The 17,752-nt window shown below is 43.5% G+C and overlaps 2 protein-coding genes and 3 non-coding genes across 8 annotated transcripts in view; 4 read left to right on the top strand and 1 right to left on the bottom strand.

Moving 5' to 3' along the window:
* Positions 1 to 11,584, bottom strand: part of LOC108151823 (sterile alpha and TIR motif-containing protein 1) — a 39,456-nt gene extending 27,872 nt beyond the window's left edge. The window contains exons 1-2 of one of the 4 annotated variants that reach the window (XM_017280682.2): positions 10,910 to 11,584; positions 10,725 to 10,849 (exon numbers count right to left, since the gene is read on the bottom strand). In XM_017280682.2, coding sequence (XP_017136171.2) covers positions 10,725 to 10,849; positions 10,910 to 11,537 — 753 coding nt within the window. In that variant the 5' untranslated portion in view covers positions 11,538 to 11,584. Of the gene's footprint in view, positions 1 to 3,478; positions 3,809 to 8,077; positions 8,504 to 10,724; positions 10,850 to 10,909 lie in introns of those variants that run through there. The other 3 variants (XM_017280683.2, XM_017280686.2, XM_033386293.1) reach the window with 3 other exon arrangements.
* Positions 11,585 to 13,365: 1,781 nt separating this feature from the next.
* On the top strand, positions 13,366 to 14,528 carry LOC108151827. Its single transcript, XM_017280696.2, has 2 exons — positions 13,366 to 13,467; positions 13,536 to 14,528. Exon 2 carries the CDS (start codon positions 13,565 to 13,567, stop codon positions 14,423 to 14,425), a length of 861 nt encoding a protein of 286 aa, XP_017136185.1. The 5' UTR covers positions 13,366 to 13,467; positions 13,536 to 13,564; the 3' UTR covers positions 14,426 to 14,528.
* An 86-nt stretch (positions 14,529 to 14,614) lies between these two features.
* On the top strand, positions 14,615 to 14,698 carry Trnal-cag. Its single transcript has one exon. It is a non-coding gene; the product is annotated as a tRNA-Leu (tRNA).
* A 150-nt stretch (positions 14,699 to 14,848) lies between these two features.
* Trnal-cag lies at positions 14,849 to 14,932 on the top strand. The gene has a single exon. It is a non-coding gene; the product is annotated as a tRNA-Leu (tRNA).
* A 2,299-nt stretch (positions 14,933 to 17,231) lies between these two features.
* On the top strand, positions 17,232 to 17,315 carry Trnal-cag. Its single transcript has one exon. It is a non-coding gene; the product is annotated as a tRNA-Leu (tRNA).
* The last annotated feature ends 437 nt before the right edge of the window (positions 17,316 to 17,752 follow it).

Genomic DNA, 17,752 nt, shown 5'->3' with positions numbered 1-17,752 from the left:
ACACAAGAGGCGCGCGTGCAATTCAAATTTAAATTCAAATTCTTTCCTCGTTCCCCGACACTGTACATCAAAATTGTTTTCAGAATTCTCAAAAAGAAAATGTAAAACATACAAATATAATAGAGTTTATTGTTTTCTAAATTTATGGCAAGTTTTAGCAAAAAAAACACCAAGAGCCGTGCATATGAACCTAGTCGAATTACTCTGTATTGGATATACATATATATTGTATGTGTGTGTGTGTTTATATTACACCGAAACATCGAATATATGAGGTATTTTTATCATGTTTGGTCCTTTAGAATTTATTCAAATTTATTTTTAAACTCAATATCAATCAAGTGCCCTTTCTTCTGCGTTTTCCACTTCACTTTTCGAGCATCTCGGGCGGTATAACGATGATTTCGGCACGAGCTCTTCAATGGCCTGAGGCTTGCCGGCGTAAGCTTTGCTTTTCAAAAAGAAGTCCGGACTCCGGAAGTGTCAAAACCGGAGACCTGGCTGGCCATTTTTCGATACCAGACGTCCAGGGAATTTTCGTTGTTGAAAATCAATTGTGGTGCATGGCGCAGCGTCTTGTTGAAACTAGTAGCCGTTGAGACCTTTCTCACGCACTGACCACTGCAGTCCGTTGGTTCGGTGTGAAGCGATTCATGAGTGAATTTTACTCTATCCATGGCGCACCCTGTATTGTGGCCAGCTCTCCCTCTCTTTGGCTTTAATTGCCGCCACCGTTGCAAATTTGAATTAAAGCTTTCTGTTGTTGTTGTTGGCTGGTTCCCTATCCTTCCCTTCCCTTCCCTTCCCTTCCCTTCCCTTAACTTGTAATTGAGTGGCGGTAAAGTGTTTGTGGAGCGTGTGATATCTTTGTCGAGCTCCACTCCACTCCAGTCCAGTCCATTCCCCTCCTGTCCCCTCCTCGTCTGTGCTCATTTTTTAATTGAATTCATTCATGAATTACGAGCATTTGAACTGGACCCCAAACAAGTTCACATCTCAGAGAGATCTACGAAATGGGTCTATAATTCAGATAACCAAAGTGAAATGGCTATTTCCCCCCATTTGGATGCCCACTGGAGCGGTGCGAATATTTTGGAAAAGCTTGGTATTTGATCACTGAATGGAAGTTTAATGGGAAATGCATTAATCTCTGAGATCTGATAGATCTATTCATCGAATTCGGACATATATGATCTATAATCATCTGCTATCGATTTCTGGCAGATTTCTCTGGGAAAGTGTCAAAGTCCACTTTTTGAAACACTTTCCAGCTTTAATACCAAAGAAAATGTCTAGGATCAGAAGATTAAATCCTTGTATTCCTCGAAAATGCGTTGAAAAAAGCCTCCCTTGGATTTCCCTTCAGAAATTGCCTTCCCCTAAGAGATCCCTTGAGGCAGAACTCATTTCAAACTCAATGTATGTCCAGATTTTCCCACTTTTGATTCACTTTTCAGCTGCAAAAAGCACAGAATTTCCCAAGAATTAAACAACAATGAGAATATATAATTTAGTAACTACACTCGATTCGATCCATCAATGCTATAGATAGAGATACGAGAGCGAGAAGGGGCGCCGAAAGATACATATCTCAACTTTGTTGAGGCAGAAATTCCCCCCATTTCCAAGTCTATAATGGGTGTAGGGTAGGGGTCGTCCATCCACCAATTGACGTCAGTGAGTGAGGCAGGCCACAACCAGGCACTAGGCACCAGCCACCAGTCGGGCTGTGGCACGTACTGGAAATCAAATTATGTAGTTTTTCTATAGAGACAAAGGCATATAGAGAGAGACGGCAGAGCAGCAAAAGGAAAACACAGAGCAGAACAGAACAGAACAGAAATAAAACATTCGGTTCCACTTTAGAGTCGAAACAAAAGAAAGAAACAAGAAAATGCGCACAACAAAGATTCAGATCCAGATCCAGATCCAGATCGTGGCAGATCCACGCACAATATAGATGTAGATATATATATATATAGAATAGAGAAGTCTCTACAGAAAATGTTCTTTGAAATCATTAACCAATTTGTGGGGAGAGCCCTGGCAGTGCCCTGGCCCCGGGCTGTTCTTTTTTTCGCCTTGTCGCAGGTCGAAAGTGCAAATTGACAGATGTTTTTTTTCGGGGAACGGATCGGAACGGAACGGAACGGAACGAAGCTCTTGAAAGTCCCGTCCCCTATGGAAAACTGCAGTTGACGCACATTTCCATTCGAATCGCCATAAACAAACGCCGCATGAAATTAATTATAAACAAATTCTGTGCGATTTATGTGCCGGCATTTTGAATACTTTGTGGTTTTTCCCTGCCATTCTTGTGGTTCGATTATCGGGCATGGATGTTGCTCTGTTGTTTTTTGCTCTCCAATGAAACGCAAAATCACAAAAACGTGTTCGAATATTTATGTTTATGTTTTTTCTCGATGGGTGGGATATTAAATTGAAGGTACAGCTATCCTCCAAATGCGTTTCGGCTTTCGGTCTTGAGTGCGTTTCAGGTTCACGTTCTGGGATCGTAAAGCGATTAAAACACATTTAGAGGCGTCGCAGAAAACAGTTTTGAGGGAACTGCACTGCCATTGAGGCCATTGCTGATTGTTTTTCCTAAACTATGGAGCATTTGATGGCGCTATCTGGAGGAAGGAATTTCGAATGGGTTGCACTAGAACTTTCGTCCCAAAGAAGAGCCCTGGAAGATGGTTTCTTTGACTCGGCATTCAGAGTCAGTTTCCTGACATTCATTGAAGCATTGAATGGCTGGTTGGCCTTTGTGTGGGTTCGTTCAATCTTTTATCTTTATTTCTAGTTGGAAATTCTGGAACATTTCACACTCTCCTCAGTCGTGAATACAGTCTCTGGTTGTTTCAATCTGCATATCGAATGAACAAATTGGCATTTCCTCTGGAGACCTCCCTCTAGATAGTATTCCCTTTGCTCAAAAATTCTCTTATCAGCGGAGAGAGAGAGGGAGAGGGTGCAAGTGGAAGTGAGAATAGTGGATAGGGCGACAACATTAGCAGTTTTACATTCCCTGGGCTGCGGACTGCGGATTGCGCCTCCGTCTTAGGCCCTTTTTGTGCCCTGTTCTTTCCGGGTCTCTATCTCTCTCTCTCTCTCTCTCTGTCGGGGGGAACAATGGGAACGAGCACAAAAATATGGAATCATAAAGATTTCTATACACACACAGAAGAGCCATAAATACAGTATTTCTGAGTGCGCCTTTCTGCCTTTCACTTGATTTTATAACCATTAGGAGAGACGTCCGTCCGTCCCTCCGCCTGTCCGCCGACTGTCTGTCGTCTGCCCTACCGGTCATTTCCAGCTATGGCACGGCGCCTTGGGGTTAATGTACGCCTGTGCCACTGCCACTCATTGCTCTATGGCCCCCCCTGCCTCACACCAAAAAAAAAACGCATTGTTATGTCTCCATTTAGGGACAGGGGGCAGGGGACAGGGACTGAAGGGGATTATCAATTACCTGATAATGCTGCCGGGGGAATATCAAGCGGGATCGCAGTGCTGCTGCCGCCGTGTGACTGCCACTTGAGGCGGCATTCGAGGGTTGCGACTGCGCCAGCAGTGGACTTCGCGTCGAGGTGACAACCATGTTCGTAGATGGATTCACTGTCCACTCTCCGCAGTATTCAAAGACGTTCTTTTCCGTTCACTCTTTTCGAATACTTTATCCGAATCTTCTTCGCTTCTTTCGGTTCTTTCGGTACCGTTCGGATGGGGGATTTTTATCCTATACACTCTTTTGTTTACTTTTATTTTGCTTTATTGATATTCTGAGAGGTTCATTGGCATTTTTCCTGGAAATTCTTAGGCCAGAAAGCACACGAGAAAAACAATAGCATATTTCATTTGCATTCATTATTAACAATTAACAGAACAGGTAAAACAATTAGCATTCCTTTCAGCAAACAGAAACCAGAGAGAGACAGAGAGAGAGAGGAAAACTTTGGCTTTGTGTTCCATAATCACATTCAGAAAATTCATACATATTTTCGGCAAAAGTCCATGTATTTCCCCCCCGCCCCCCATTCGGGAGCGATTCTTATAAACAAAAACAATTATCAAGCATCTGGTTTTCTGTGCGCGGGCATTGTGATTATTTATATTTATTTCGCATTCTGTGGAACCGTTAACCAGACAACAAAAGCCACACACACACAAAAGATACAAAGATATAAAAAAGAGCGGCTTACGCACAAGAAGAAATGCCACAAGAACTGGTTTGCCGTGTCGGCTGGAGTGGCTAGAATTTCGTGTATCTCGGAGATACTGTGGGCCTGGCACGGCATGAATGATGGAACTATCATTGAAAGTGTGGCTCTGTTTGATGGCTGATCTTGGATTTTAACAGGCCTTTTTATGGTTATCTATGAAATGGAAATGCTTATGGAATCGCCCTAAAGATGACTAACAATGCAGCTTCTACTGGAAACACAACACCATAAAAGGAAGACCTTTTCGAACTTGAATCTCCATGGGGATGGACCAGATCGAGTAGACATTCCAGAATTTTCCATTGGCTCAAACTCCATTTGAAGCGCGATGAAAAAACCTACAGAATTTACATAAACTAACGTTTTATGACATTTCCATCTTATGGCCAGAGAGACCTTGACTCGGATTCGACTTTCGACTGGTTTTTCACAACTCAAAAGCAAGTTCAAAGCCCACACACACCCAGGGAGTGGGGTGGGGGGTGGGGGGGGGAACTCTCTGTGTTTTTGTGGGGCCCACGTGCTGATGGTTTTTCCCCCATTTCCGCTTGCATATTTTTCGTTTTTCGCTTTGGAGTGTGTGGCTGTTGTTTTTGTTGGCTAATGAGTTTCCGCTCGGGCGAGCCGCAATAGGCGTCGTCGTCAGCGCTGCCTGTTTTCCTGTTGCACTTTTGTTTTGGGCCACACCACAGCGACTAGACTGGGCCCAAAGCGTGGGCCTCTGTCTGATTGATTTCTTGTCTGTGGATACTGTCGATGCGGCGATGCCTACGCAATGATTTTTTAAGCTGGTTTTGTTTGAACTGGTTTCTGTTTCTGTTTCTCTGTTTCTCTGCTGCTCTGCTGCTAACTCGTTTCATTAGCCCACTAAATATTGTATTTCGACAATTTATGAAAATATATTCTAATGTGCACTAAATTTTGTAAATTATTTCTTTGGAATTGCATGTAAATCATTATATCTTTTTTTATTAAATTATCACACAAATTCTTCATGATTTCCATTTAAATTTATTTAGCCATTAATTCCATTTATTTTGTAGTAAATTTTGCACAAAAGTTCTTAATTATTTCATGTAAAATTCCGACATTTTCATGGCGACAAAATGTGCTTTTAAAATATATTTATATACTTTATTTTTAGCATTCATTCAGATTTATGTGTTGGACATTTGCTCTCTCAATTTTACGCACTTTTCACTTGGTTTTGAGGCATTTTCCTATCTATTTCACAACAAACAAAAAAATTTCACGATTTATTGTAATTTTATATGAAAAAAAAAAGTTTCATTTGTTGTTGGTTATTTTCAGAGATATTTGTTGCTCTTTTTAGAAAGATATTTATTGGATTTTTGTCGTTGTCTTCGAATGCGCTCAATGGACTCGACGGCTGAGGGTTCGACACAAGACTGACGGAGGCCCGCAGAACGGAGGCGCACTAGACGTCGGAGTCGGAGAGAGAGAGAGAGAGAGAGAGAGAAAGAGAGCGAGAGGGCAGGAGAGAGAAGCACTGCCTGAGCGATCATCGTTCCTCTCCCGCTGGGGGGCTCTCTCCTGCGTTGGGGCCCAAACAAAGTGGTTTTTTGTTTGACTTTTTGGCGCATTTATTTCTCGCCTCAATGCAATTTTTTTTTTTTTTTTTGAATTCGTTGAGGGCGTGCCAAAGGCGTCAAAACAGCACACAAATAAATATGATTTCTCGGTATTTACTTAGTAGTTTTTACACGTTTTTCCTTCAAGCAAAGCAGGCATTTTTGGCAGGCACTTTCATGGTTTTCATACGAAAACTGGCATCGATTTTCACCTGCATTTTGTCTATTTAATTTGTATTTATTTACATGATTTTGCCATTTACTTTGTTTAAACAAAAGCCGATTTGGAAGACAGACACGTGTTTCGGTGGCTTTTCAAATGGAGCGGAGAACATCTTCTGGCATTTGTTTGGCTTTTGGGTTTCTTTCCTTCAATCTAATTGATTTTTTGGCCCATTTGTTTATCGAAAGTTGTGTGTTTTCCTTTTAGCGTTTCCAGGAAATGGCCAAGTGGAGCAAAATGTAAGCAAAACCGTGTCCGAAAAGCGTGAAAAACCACCTTGAACCGACTAGATACTCTCTTCACTTCATCTGCGGCTGTGTGTCCATTGAACTGCCTGGGAAGGTCACACTTCTGTGAGCATTATGCAATCCATACGACGAATGGACCATTCATCATTCATCTCTCAGAAGACACACAAATCCCTCGTTCTTTCAGATACTTTTGCTATTCGGGTCACCCGCAAATTAGTCACTAAATGCTGTTCCCATTTCTTTGAGTGAGAGATGTTTTGTGTCCAAATTTAAGACACAAACTTAGTCAAGTCCTGCCGCTCCTGAGTCACTTTCCATCTGAAAAGTATCTACAGCTGCTGCTGCCCCTCCTCTTCCTCCTCTTCCCGTATGGGAGGTATCTTCTATCCATGAATGAATCAATGAATGGTCGCGGCTTTCGCCTAAAACAAGTATGAATCATCGCACCTTAAAGCCGGGTATCAAGTCGCCAAATGTGCAGCAAAACAGCGATCGTGTGTCAAAAGTTTTCAGCGCTGACTCATCCTCGTGGGAGCCGCCGCCTGATGGAAGCATCCGCCATGCACGTATGTCCATATCTAAGGCCTAGCTTGGGGCCGCAGCTCCACGCGAGTGAATGTGCAACACGCCCTTTTTCCAGACCCCAGTAGGGGCGCAAGCGCTTCAGGTTTTCTCGTTGCTGGAATTTTCATGCGTAATTGATTTCTGATGCATTTCCCTCTTTCCTCGTTCGACTGGAGATTGTACATTTTATTTATACGCAAAGCGTGCTTAACACGTTCTTTTCTCTCTCATATCCCTCGTTTCTCCCTTTAATCTCTGTCTTTTTCTGTGTATTTCGTGATTTATTTGTAAGTCGAAGAATTGGGTCACTTGAGAGAATCGTAATCGTATTGCCTGGATGCAACATTTAATCGCTGCAGTATCCAAAGGGGATCATCGGCGGGAAAGACTGGTTTCAGCTTGGATCTTGGGGAGGGGGGGGGCAATTTATGCTCCCTTTTTTGGTGTTTTTTATTTTAAGAAGATTTTTACTGAAGTTTGCAATAATTTTGATGGAATTTCTTTCTGAAACATAACATCTGGAGAAGTAATACTTTATAAGGTTTATTTAACTACATATTTAATGATAGACTTTCTATTATAGGAAGTATTTGAATGATAGACTTTCTATTATAGGAAGTATTTGAATCTACTTGAAAAAGCGTACGCAATCGATTCAATTCAAAGTTGATCGTGTAATGCAGCAGTGCCCTTCGGTCGATGTGCAATTTTGCCCCAGAAGACCTACGATAGATGCAGACTCAAAGCCAAACCTTAGAAGCGCTTTTCTTGCACAAATATTCGCACCTTCTATTGAATAATCATCTGAAAACCCTTTTAATTTATGCCATCATACATCCCCCCCCCCATTTATCCGAGTATTATGTACAATTTCAATTAGAGAACAGTCATAAATTATCTGCGATAATCCCCAGCGACGAGACACCTTACAAGCATCCGCCTTTACACACAAGAAATGCTAATGACACCATCATCATCATCAGCATCGTAGGAGTCGCACACTGACACCCCGACCTTATCCACAAAACAAACAAAAAACAAAACAAAACCCAAATTATTTCATAGTTCTGGCCATGAACCTCGGAAGCATATCAAAATAATTCAAGTTTGTCTTTTGTTTATAGTTTCATTTCGGATTCGGATTCGGATTCGGATTCCAATTCCCATTCAAATCATGACATAATTGTGGAATTCCATAGAGAATTGCACCGCACTTACCTTGACAGCGGACGGCAGAAGTTGGGGATTGACTTTCATGCTGTTGCTGCTGGGATCCGCTGCAGTGTGGATGGGGTTTTGGATAAGCTCGCGGTATGTGTGTTCTATGGTGGAGATGCTCGGATCAGGGTCAGATTTGCTGCTGGCCGATCCTTTCTTGTGGTTATCCTTCGTTAACGATAAACGACGGACGCTGCCAAGGCGAAAGGTGCCTCTGAAACCATCACTGACACTGCCACTGCCACCGCCACTGCCACTTGACTTTCTTCGGGTTCTCTTGGACTTATCCGTGGCAATCTGGGGGTTCTCCTTCTCCTCACTCTTGCTGCTGATGTTCAATGTTGTTTTCTTGCACCACAGACCGCTCAAACGATTGCCCATGCTATACGAATTTTGCACATCCACTGCCGAAGCACCACCGAACACTCGACACTGAAACACGACACTGAGGGAATCAAACTACAGCCACGGGCACAGCTCTCCTCCAGCGTTGGCTCAAACATTCAGGCAAAAGTGCGGCGAGTACTCGAGTAGGTAAGTGTAAGTGTCTGGGCGATTAATCAGAAAATATTTTACATAAATTCAGGGAGAATCCACAGAGAGATATAGAAAGAGGGTGACGGGAGACGGGAGACGAGAGACGAGACCTTCGACCGAACCGGTGCGCATCTCAATTCAGCAAATACTGAAAATGGAATTCTTTACGAAAACCACAAAATGCCGCACCAAAAACACAGTCTGTCTGTAGCTTTCATATATCTGAATCTTTGTGTATTTGTATCTGTATCTGTGTTTGTGTGTTTTTTGGGAGCTTTGGATATATTTTGCCCCACAGCAAACCTCTCCCCGACATCGCGTTAGCTTTTTTTTGGTTGTGGCGTCCCTCCGGCTTCATTCCCACTGGGCTTCTGGGCTTCTGGTTTCTGGTTCTGTCCGACTAATCGATTTTCTCTCTCTCTCTCCGTATAACACTCTCTTTTATATCTCTCTCTCTCTCTCTCTGTGTGTGTTCTTGTGTTCTCCCTCTCTCGTTCTCGCGGAAGAACCAATTAATGTGTTGTACATCCAACTTCTCATATAATCTTCATTATAATCTTCCAAGTTCGACAACAACTCACGTTCCTGCGTTCTTCTTTTGTGTGTTTGGAACTGAAGAGCTTGTCAAATAGTTTAGAATCGCCCAAGAAGAGAGAAATTAATTGATCATTGGGTTAAAGGAATACCCTATAGATCGGCAAAGAAGAAAAATGGATTTGATCGAACGGCGGGGAAAATCAATAGCTATTTTTGGGAACTTTAAGGTTAAGATTCTAATCTAAGGCTTAAAGTACTATTTTTAAGCTTCGAAATTTGCATAAAATACCATAAAATGTTTTTAAAATTTTACCAATTTTTACCAATTTAAATATATTTCGGAAGATTTTATAACTTTCATATAAAATTCTTAAAACGATCTACAGAAAGGAAAGCTCCCCAAAGCTCTTCCAAATGATCATCCAAGGCACTATAAATCATCTTTAAAACTCCAATAAATGTACATATATAAATATCTCATTCTTGTATGCCCGTAATCATCTTATCATAGCCTCAAATATGGGTCATCTTTCTCCTGTTCTTAATTGAAAGTTTGTTGTGGGTCCCAACCCCTGATTCGATCTGAAATTAATGTCCGACATTCCCCCCAATCGGTAATCAGTAAATAATAATACTTATAGAAAAGTGTGACAAACCTTTTGGTAGGATCGGATCTACCCCACGTAGGGCATTTCGCTTAACGACGCACGAGCCATGCTAAAAAATCAACGCCAAATGCCCGATTATTCATAACCATCCCATAAGCCATCCAATAATGTGGTTTTAGCTTTACGAATATACATACATATACTCTCTCTCTCTCTCTCTCTCTCTCACTGTCGTTTGCCTCTCTCTTGTGACTCGTTTTGAAAACGTGCTAAATGTTATTTATTAATTAAGTCGAGTCGAGTCGAGTCGAGTCGAGTCGGACGCTATTTTCTACCTATTTACATAAAGAACAGCCACAACAAGCGCGAGAGGGAGAGCCAGAGGGAGAGCCGGTTTTATGAAAGTCCCCAAGAAAGGGAGTGCCTCCCCATTCCAGACCCGAGAACCCAGTCCCCAGAACGAGAGTCGTCGCGTGTGAGGTGTGAGTTATGTATTTTTGGGTAAATATGGCCTGTATGTAGAATGGGGGGGACTTCTGACTGTAAAGCTCAGTCTGGACTTAGCTCTGGGTCAACAGCAAAGGCCCAGAGCATGGTGTATCGGAAAGGGGCTCCCAAACGTGGATGGAGGTGTTCAACTTTCAGAACTGGCCCTAAAGAGTTGTACCTCCTCGAGTGAGAACCAAGGGAAGACCCTCGCTCCAAAGTGAGTCATAAACATTGGCTGCCGTTTCGAGAATCGAGACACAGCCTTGGGCTGAAAGTTAACTCAAGAACACCCTACAGTGTGATGGAAATCTTCAATCCTCTATTCCCCAACTAGAACCCGAGATGGTAAGCTACCCAATCTTTAAGCGATCCCTTCTTTCCTTCAAGCGATTGGCTTGTTCCCTAACCTCTCATAAGAATTTAGTTCTCTATCCGTTTCATCTCATATCTAAGGATCTATCAATGGTTGTACTCACGTTTCCATAGCTTCGTATGCTCGAAGGACTCAGGCTGAAGAGCCTTCCCAGTTGGTGGTGATGTGTGGGCGAGCCATTGCTGTTGGCTGAAGACATGTCCGTGAACAGGGGAGAGTGGGAGTGTTCTAAAACCACAATTACAATGGAATCTTTCTCTGAAAATATGTATCTATCATTCCACTCACCGTTCAACTCCAGTGCTGGCGACATATCCTTGGGAAATGCAAACAAATCGTTGTTGTTCCTTATATCCGAGGAGTTCAATGTGAGGCTGGGCTTTCGCACGCCCAGAAAATTGGAGCCCGAAGAGGCGCCACTCGAAGAGCAGCCTCCCCCCACGCCTGCCACATTGTAGGCGATCCTCCCGCTGCCACTTCCACTCCCACACCCACTGTGGGGCGTCACATTGGGCAGGTTGTGGGACTCCAACGGTGAGGCGGACTTGGGGATGCTGCTGCTCCCAGCCGCTCTCTTGAGTATGGGCGCCGGTGGCAGCTGCGATGGCGAATGCCGATAGATGCCCCCCGTCTGTGGATGCGGATGTGCGTGTGCGTGGAGCGGCAGTGGGTGTGTGTGTGTGTGTGGGTGTGGGTGTGGGTGTGGATGTGGGTGCGGAAGTGCCAGTGGATCCCCCTGATGCTTGGGTATTGCCAATCGAAGAGTTTGCCTCGCGGCTAGCCTACGTCCAGGCGCATATTTATTTCCCGCTGGCGTCGGCATCGCCATCGGCATCGCCCCGGCGTTGCTGCCGCTTCCGTGGCCGCTGCTCTCAGTAGAATCGTGTGCTTGCGCCACCAGCTGCGGCGAATTCATGGCTACGTGACGGACTCTCTCTCTCTCTCTGTCTCTCTGTCTCTGTCTCTTTCGCTTTTTATCAATGAATTCAGTTTTTCTCTTTCAGAGAACTGCAGCAACAAGTTGCATAATTATTTGTATAAACAAAAGCAACAATTAATTGCAGCGAACAACTTTTACGACAGCTGTTGGCTTTTGCCTCTGCCTCTGCCTCTGCTTCTGCCCCGGCCTCTGGCTCTGCCACTGCAATTTTTTCTTGGAACGTGACCGATGGCTTGTGACCCACTTTTTGCCTTGAGAAATGTGCACTCAGCACCTCTTAAATGCGTTTCTTTTCTCCTCTTTATTTGTCACGCTTTAAATTAATCTTTCTTTTGTTGGAGAAGCGGCAAAAGATGGTCCTTGAACGATTGTTTCTTCAGCACTTCTTTTCTCTAAATTCTTTAAATTATGGCTTCAAAGCCATTTTTATTCATAGATGCACTTGGCTATAAGCATGGATGCTGCCACGCCGTCGTGGCACTGCGGTCGTCCGTCGTTTACTTTTGAACTTGAGTCGCGTTACGTGGTCGCATAGACAATGAGAAGTCGCTGTGTGGCGTTCGTCGCTTTGCTCAATTTTCGTGACTTTGCGTGGGATCTCCAGCGACCATAATATGGTTATGGTTATATGCCATTTAATTCTCGGCTTAATCTGTAATATATACAAAACAAAAAAACAACGCATAAACACACACATACATCGGCATCTGGGGTAAAATGAAATTAATTTTAGTTAAATTACTTGGAAACGCGAATGTATCTTAGGCTCATGGCTTTGTTTGTCTAGAAGTTTCGTGGGTGGAGAGATCGTTGATACCGAAAACTGCCCTTGAACCCGGGAACATCTGTCGTTATCGGGGCCTCTGGGGCCTTGATCTATGTGGAATCCTAACGTCCAGTTCCCCTTTCACTTGGTGTACAGTCGCATAAGCCACTATGGGACGTCGTTTTCAAACACTGTACTGCTCATAGCTGCTTTGTGATGAAGGAGGACCTTTTGGTACTCTTTCGATTGATCGATCATCGAGCCGCTAACCCAATTAGACATTCGCCATGCACAAATGCTGACAACTAATTAGCGTTTCTGTCAGAGGTGCACACACATCACTGATTGATTTTCATGCGACAGTGCGACAGGGTTGCCAAGCCGCTGTCACAGATATCAGGCGCAAGGAATTTTCTTTTGAAGTGCCAGAGAGTCGCGGGACCAATTTGCATATGACAGAAAAAGAAAAAAAACAAACGTTCAGACAGAAAAGCGAGATTCATGAAAAGCCGTCGGCCTCTGGTTTTGCCTTAAAGAGCTGCAGCACAAATTTGTTGCATATTTGCACACGGATTTACAATAAATTGCAATTATGCAAATTGCAGCGAAACGAACGCTTAAATCTGAAAACGAAAAAAGATGCCAAAGATGCCAGACATTAATCATTCCAATTGAGACAGACTAGACCGGACGGTTACGGGTGCGGGTGGTGGAGTGTATTTAGCAATTATCGATATTGACAGGGCGTGTCAGTGTTGCACAATGCCAAGTTATTTGAGAGTGTAGGCAGGCCTGGGATACATCGTTTACTTGACACCGAAATTTATCAGTGAAATTCTCAAGAGTTCTGCACCAGAATTGCATTTTAAAGTCATGGCGAATACGCTGAATCTACTGAAGAGGGCTGTGTGCGGCCAGGATGAGAAGAAACGATGATAATTCACTAGCAGAAGTACAGTTGAGTACAGTACTGATCAACTAGTCAAAGTTCTCACTAAGGAGGCTTATTTGTACATACTTTAAGCACTGAGAAGGTGACTCCTCTTACGGCTCGGAATGTGAACCCAATTGGATTGCAGATCAGGATCGGGTGGTCTTCAAACATCGTGCACTCGACTTTTGTCGAATAAATCCAAATATGTGAGTAAATAAATCCCATGCTTAGACGGCTCCGAGGCACAACTCCTCTTTGTTTTATTTTGTTTTAGCCCTGAGCTCCACAGGAAACAGGCTCGAGATGACATATGAGCTGAACTTGGAGAACCTGCGGCCATATCTCGAGCTTACAGACACGCATAGGCACCAATGCCGGGAGCTCTACTACAGCCCTCTTAAAGCCAAGGAGCTGGAGCACAAGTACGTGAAGCGAACGGATGACATACTCAAGAGGACCGCCAGCATTGGATGCGATCAGGCGTGCGATTGCTTCCTGACCTTCGATGCCATTTCGCTGAACGCCAACTATACGGCTCTGGTGTTTAGCCTCTGCGGCATTTCACATCCCCTTCATCTCGTGCTCTACGCCAGTGCCGTGGAGGATGCCAGGGTGGCGGACATTGCCGAGTTTCTGAGCGATATTCTGGTGAATTTGGTCAGAAATGAGTTGCCCAAGCTACCGATGTTCCCGGCAGTTTTCGTGTTGCTCCACAACAACGTGATAAGCCAGAATGTGCTGAGGAAAATCTCCGACAAGGCTGCGTACGCGAAACTCTTTAAGAAATTTCTATTTGTTCTAGACGCTACCTTCTGGCGGTACTACAATATACACATTCCCTACATCCAAAACGCCTGGCTCGACATAATGCACACGGAAATCACAAAGGCCAACATAAAGGACGTCTTCCTGCAGCACCAGGAAATCGCCAAAATCAAGCATTTGGGGTTCATGGAGGAGTTCATCAGCTCCTACTTCAGCCTGGCCAAAATTCTGCTGTCCACCAGAGCGACCGTTATGCTGCGCCACTGCACCCTGGAGCGCGTGGATGACTTTGTGAAGATTATTCGAGCCAATATGAAGGTATTCCAGAACAACGACTCAGTCACACGGCAGCAGGTCTTCCAGCTGCTTCGGGCAGTGATCATCATCTACGACCATTGACCACTGAACGACTGAGGGGGCATCAACCATCGACCATCGGGCACCGGGCATCGAGCGGAGAGTGAAAATTATTTATGTGGCACAACAAATTATACACAAGTCAACGAAATATGCACTTTGCTTCTCTTCTATTTGTTCTCTGGCATCGGCCACGGTTCTAATGGCACTTTGGGCACTCGTCGAACACAAGTCAGGATGGCCGAGTGGTCTAAGGCGCTGCGTTCAGGTCGCAGTCTACTTCTGTAGGCGTGGGTTCGAATCCCACTTCTGACAAGACTTTTTTCCAGCATTTTCTATTTTTAATTAAATCTGAATTAGATATTCTCTTTAATTTTTTAAAATTATAATTCCTATAAATAAAAAATAATATAAACACATTTTAGTTGGGTATGAAACTGGAATCTGGCACTCGTTGCTTCAACAGTCAGGATGGCCGAGTGGTCTAAGGCGCTGCGTTCAGGTCGCAGTCTACTTCTGTAGGCGTGGGTTCGAATCCCACTTCTGACAAGATTTTTTTTCTCATTTTTCTTCATTTATTTTGTAAAATATATATTTGTACGAAATTCGGTTCGCTAAGCCCTCTGAAATCACACACACAAGTAATTGTTGACTATAGGGCTTTAATAAAACTGCAAAAGCTCTATCGGAGAGACACGTTTTCCGAGTACTTTGCCGTTCGAATCGTAAGAGGGGGCATTAAAGTGCATTAGGCGTGCCGTGCCGTGCCGCAAAAGGGCTTATCACGAACACGAACAAGTCATTCATCAAATGTCTGACCATGAGCTCCATTGAAAGAGCTAATGGATACAGGTTTATGGCACTAGGAAATCCCTGCCCCGGCAATACGAGCCGCAATCGGTGGCAAAACAGACCAGACCTGCGACTGCAACTGCGACTGCACTGATATAAACCTGTCCAGACCTTGTGCGACAAATGCCTTCGCTTGCGATTCCCATTACCATTCCCCCAATTTGTTGACGCTGTCGATATGCCATTCGATCCAGCTTTTTCTGCATATATGCAGTACGTAATGCAACACAGAAATGACCCAGAGAACTGCACGAGAAATGGCATTGAGCCCCTAACCTGGAATCGCAGTCCACGAATTGGAATCAAAATACAAACAAAAACACCAGAAATACACATGAAAAATAAAAGGGAGAAATGCCAACTCTCCACCTTTACTCGATACTAAACGGTGTCACATATCACCTTTCTGTATTGCTGACAGCAGACTGGCACACGAGTCGGGTACGGGTATGCTGTATGTACACTGTACATATATCTTGTTATGTGTATATTTACTTTATTTAATGGTTTTTTGATGCATTCTAAATGAATAAAAAATTGCGTGCGCAATTGCTGGCCTGACTTATGAGCGCTGACCCATTTCGATGATTATAAATTACTATAACTTATCAGCCGACTTTTGCCTTGAAACTATAACTGGCTCTGGTTTTAGCTCTCCGCCAGCCCGTACTTGTACTGGTACTTGCACTCGCACTCGCACTCGCACTCCTCTTCTACCTCACTTGAGAGCTGATTGCCTTTCCCCTGGAAATTGTTTATTTCATTTGCGGGAAAATCACAAGTTCAATGGCAAAAATCATTTCTCGCAGCTTGTCAAAACAATTTTCAATTTGAATTCCGAGTTTTCCTTTTTTCCGCACTCTTCTTCTTCTTCTTCTTTTCTTTTTTGGTTATTTTCCTTTTGGATAAACAAATAATTAGCCAGAAAAATGCGCAAATGCAAATTACGTTCATCTTTCAGACAGCGAAACAGACATATGTCTGGGCATATCTATCCGCAAATGTACACACACACACACACACACACACACACACACACATACATACACATGTGTATATAGAGGAATATATATGTATGTATTTATAGATGTCGGCATTGAGTCAAAGGCAAGGCATAAACAATGGCTCCGTCTATTCCATTCTGCTCTTCGGCAACAAAAACTAATTTCGAATTCTTTGAGGGAAAACTGTCGTCAAGTGTTTGCTCGAAAATCTCATTAAAATCAACATTTTCCAAAGATCTTCTTCGCAGAGAGGAACCAGCACAGCAGCCAGCAATCGTAATAAATTATTTTACGGAATATAAAACAAGACGAAATCCCCACAAAAGAGGGGCCGCCGCCGCGGCGGCGGCTAATGAGAAGGGTTCGGTTCCCATGGTAGCAGGCGGCCACGCCCCCTTCAACCGGATTATTAGCGAGAGTTCGCTTTTGGCTTTGGCTTAAATCAGAAGAATGCTGCGGGTCTTGACCTCATTTCCAAGTCGCCTTTTGTGCTCCCCCCCTTTTTGGGAAATTCATAACAAAGATATCCATAGATATTAATATTGTCTGGGTTGTGCGCTACGCCACTCTTTTGTTCTGTGGCCGGCCCCACCCTCCAGAAGATAAATCTTATCGCTAGGCGAAAACCGACTTTGTTAACAATTTGTCGGCATTTGTACAAAGTGCAGCAGCAGCGAGCAAAGCAGCTGATCGAATCGTTTCGATTTGCAATTATTCCGCATTGGAAATTGTACAGTTCTTGTTACTCAACAGCCAATTAGTATTTTAATGGCAGGGCATTAACAATAAATACAAACGGTAATCGAGTCGAGTCGAGCCGAGTCGAGCGAGTCTCTAATTACAAGAAAAAGTACAAAAATTACCATACAAATATGGTTCTTCTCGCATGCAAATAGACTTTCTATAAAAATGTGTTTATGGTTCGATTTATGGCAGCATTCGACTGCAAGGCCACCGATAGAAAATGTGCTTTTGGTCTGCTCATCCCAACAGTCAGGATGGCCGAGTGGTCTAAGGCGCTGCGTTCAGGTCGCAGTCTACTTCTGTAGGCGTGGGTTCGAATCCCACTTCTGACAAAGAATCTTTTTGTCCCATTTTACTCTATGTTTTTCTTTTGTTTTCCCCACTTTTACTTATATTTTCACCTATATTTACTTTTCTGTTTTGTTTCCCTAAAATTGCTTATTATTTTGTGCAGTTTTTGGCTTCCATCAGGCAAAAAATGAAAATAAATACACCTCGTGGGTGTGCTTGTGTGGTGTGTGGGATCTATTTATGGAATATTTTTATTCTAAACAAAAACATGTGCAAAAGGCCAAAACTTCAATCAAGTGAAATGGAAAATGGAAATGGAAATGGGAAAAGCATGTGGCGGAATATACAAAAACAAGCTGTTTAGAAAAACCACAGGCTGGTCATGAGGTTACGGATCGTATGTATGCTTCCCGGAATCACCCACCGCCCAAAGGGGGTGTGGACCGTGTGGACCGTGTGAACGTTGTGTGTGGGTGTC

This window comes from Drosophila miranda, chromosome XR (genome assembly GCF_003369915.1).
Source record: "Drosophila miranda strain MSH22 chromosome XR, D.miranda_PacBio2.1, whole genome shotgun sequence".
NCBI classification, from domain to species: Eukaryota; Metazoa; Arthropoda; class Insecta; order Diptera; family Drosophilidae; genus Drosophila; species Drosophila miranda.
Note: the sequence above shows the minus strand (reverse complement) of the source record. Positions and strands in the feature narration are given on the sequence as shown.

Excerpts from the sequence above, each read along its gene's own strand:
- LOC108151827 (XM_017280696.2), top strand. The coding sequence starts at position 13,565 with ATGACATATGAGCTGAACTTGGAGAACCTGCGGCCATATCTCGAGCTT.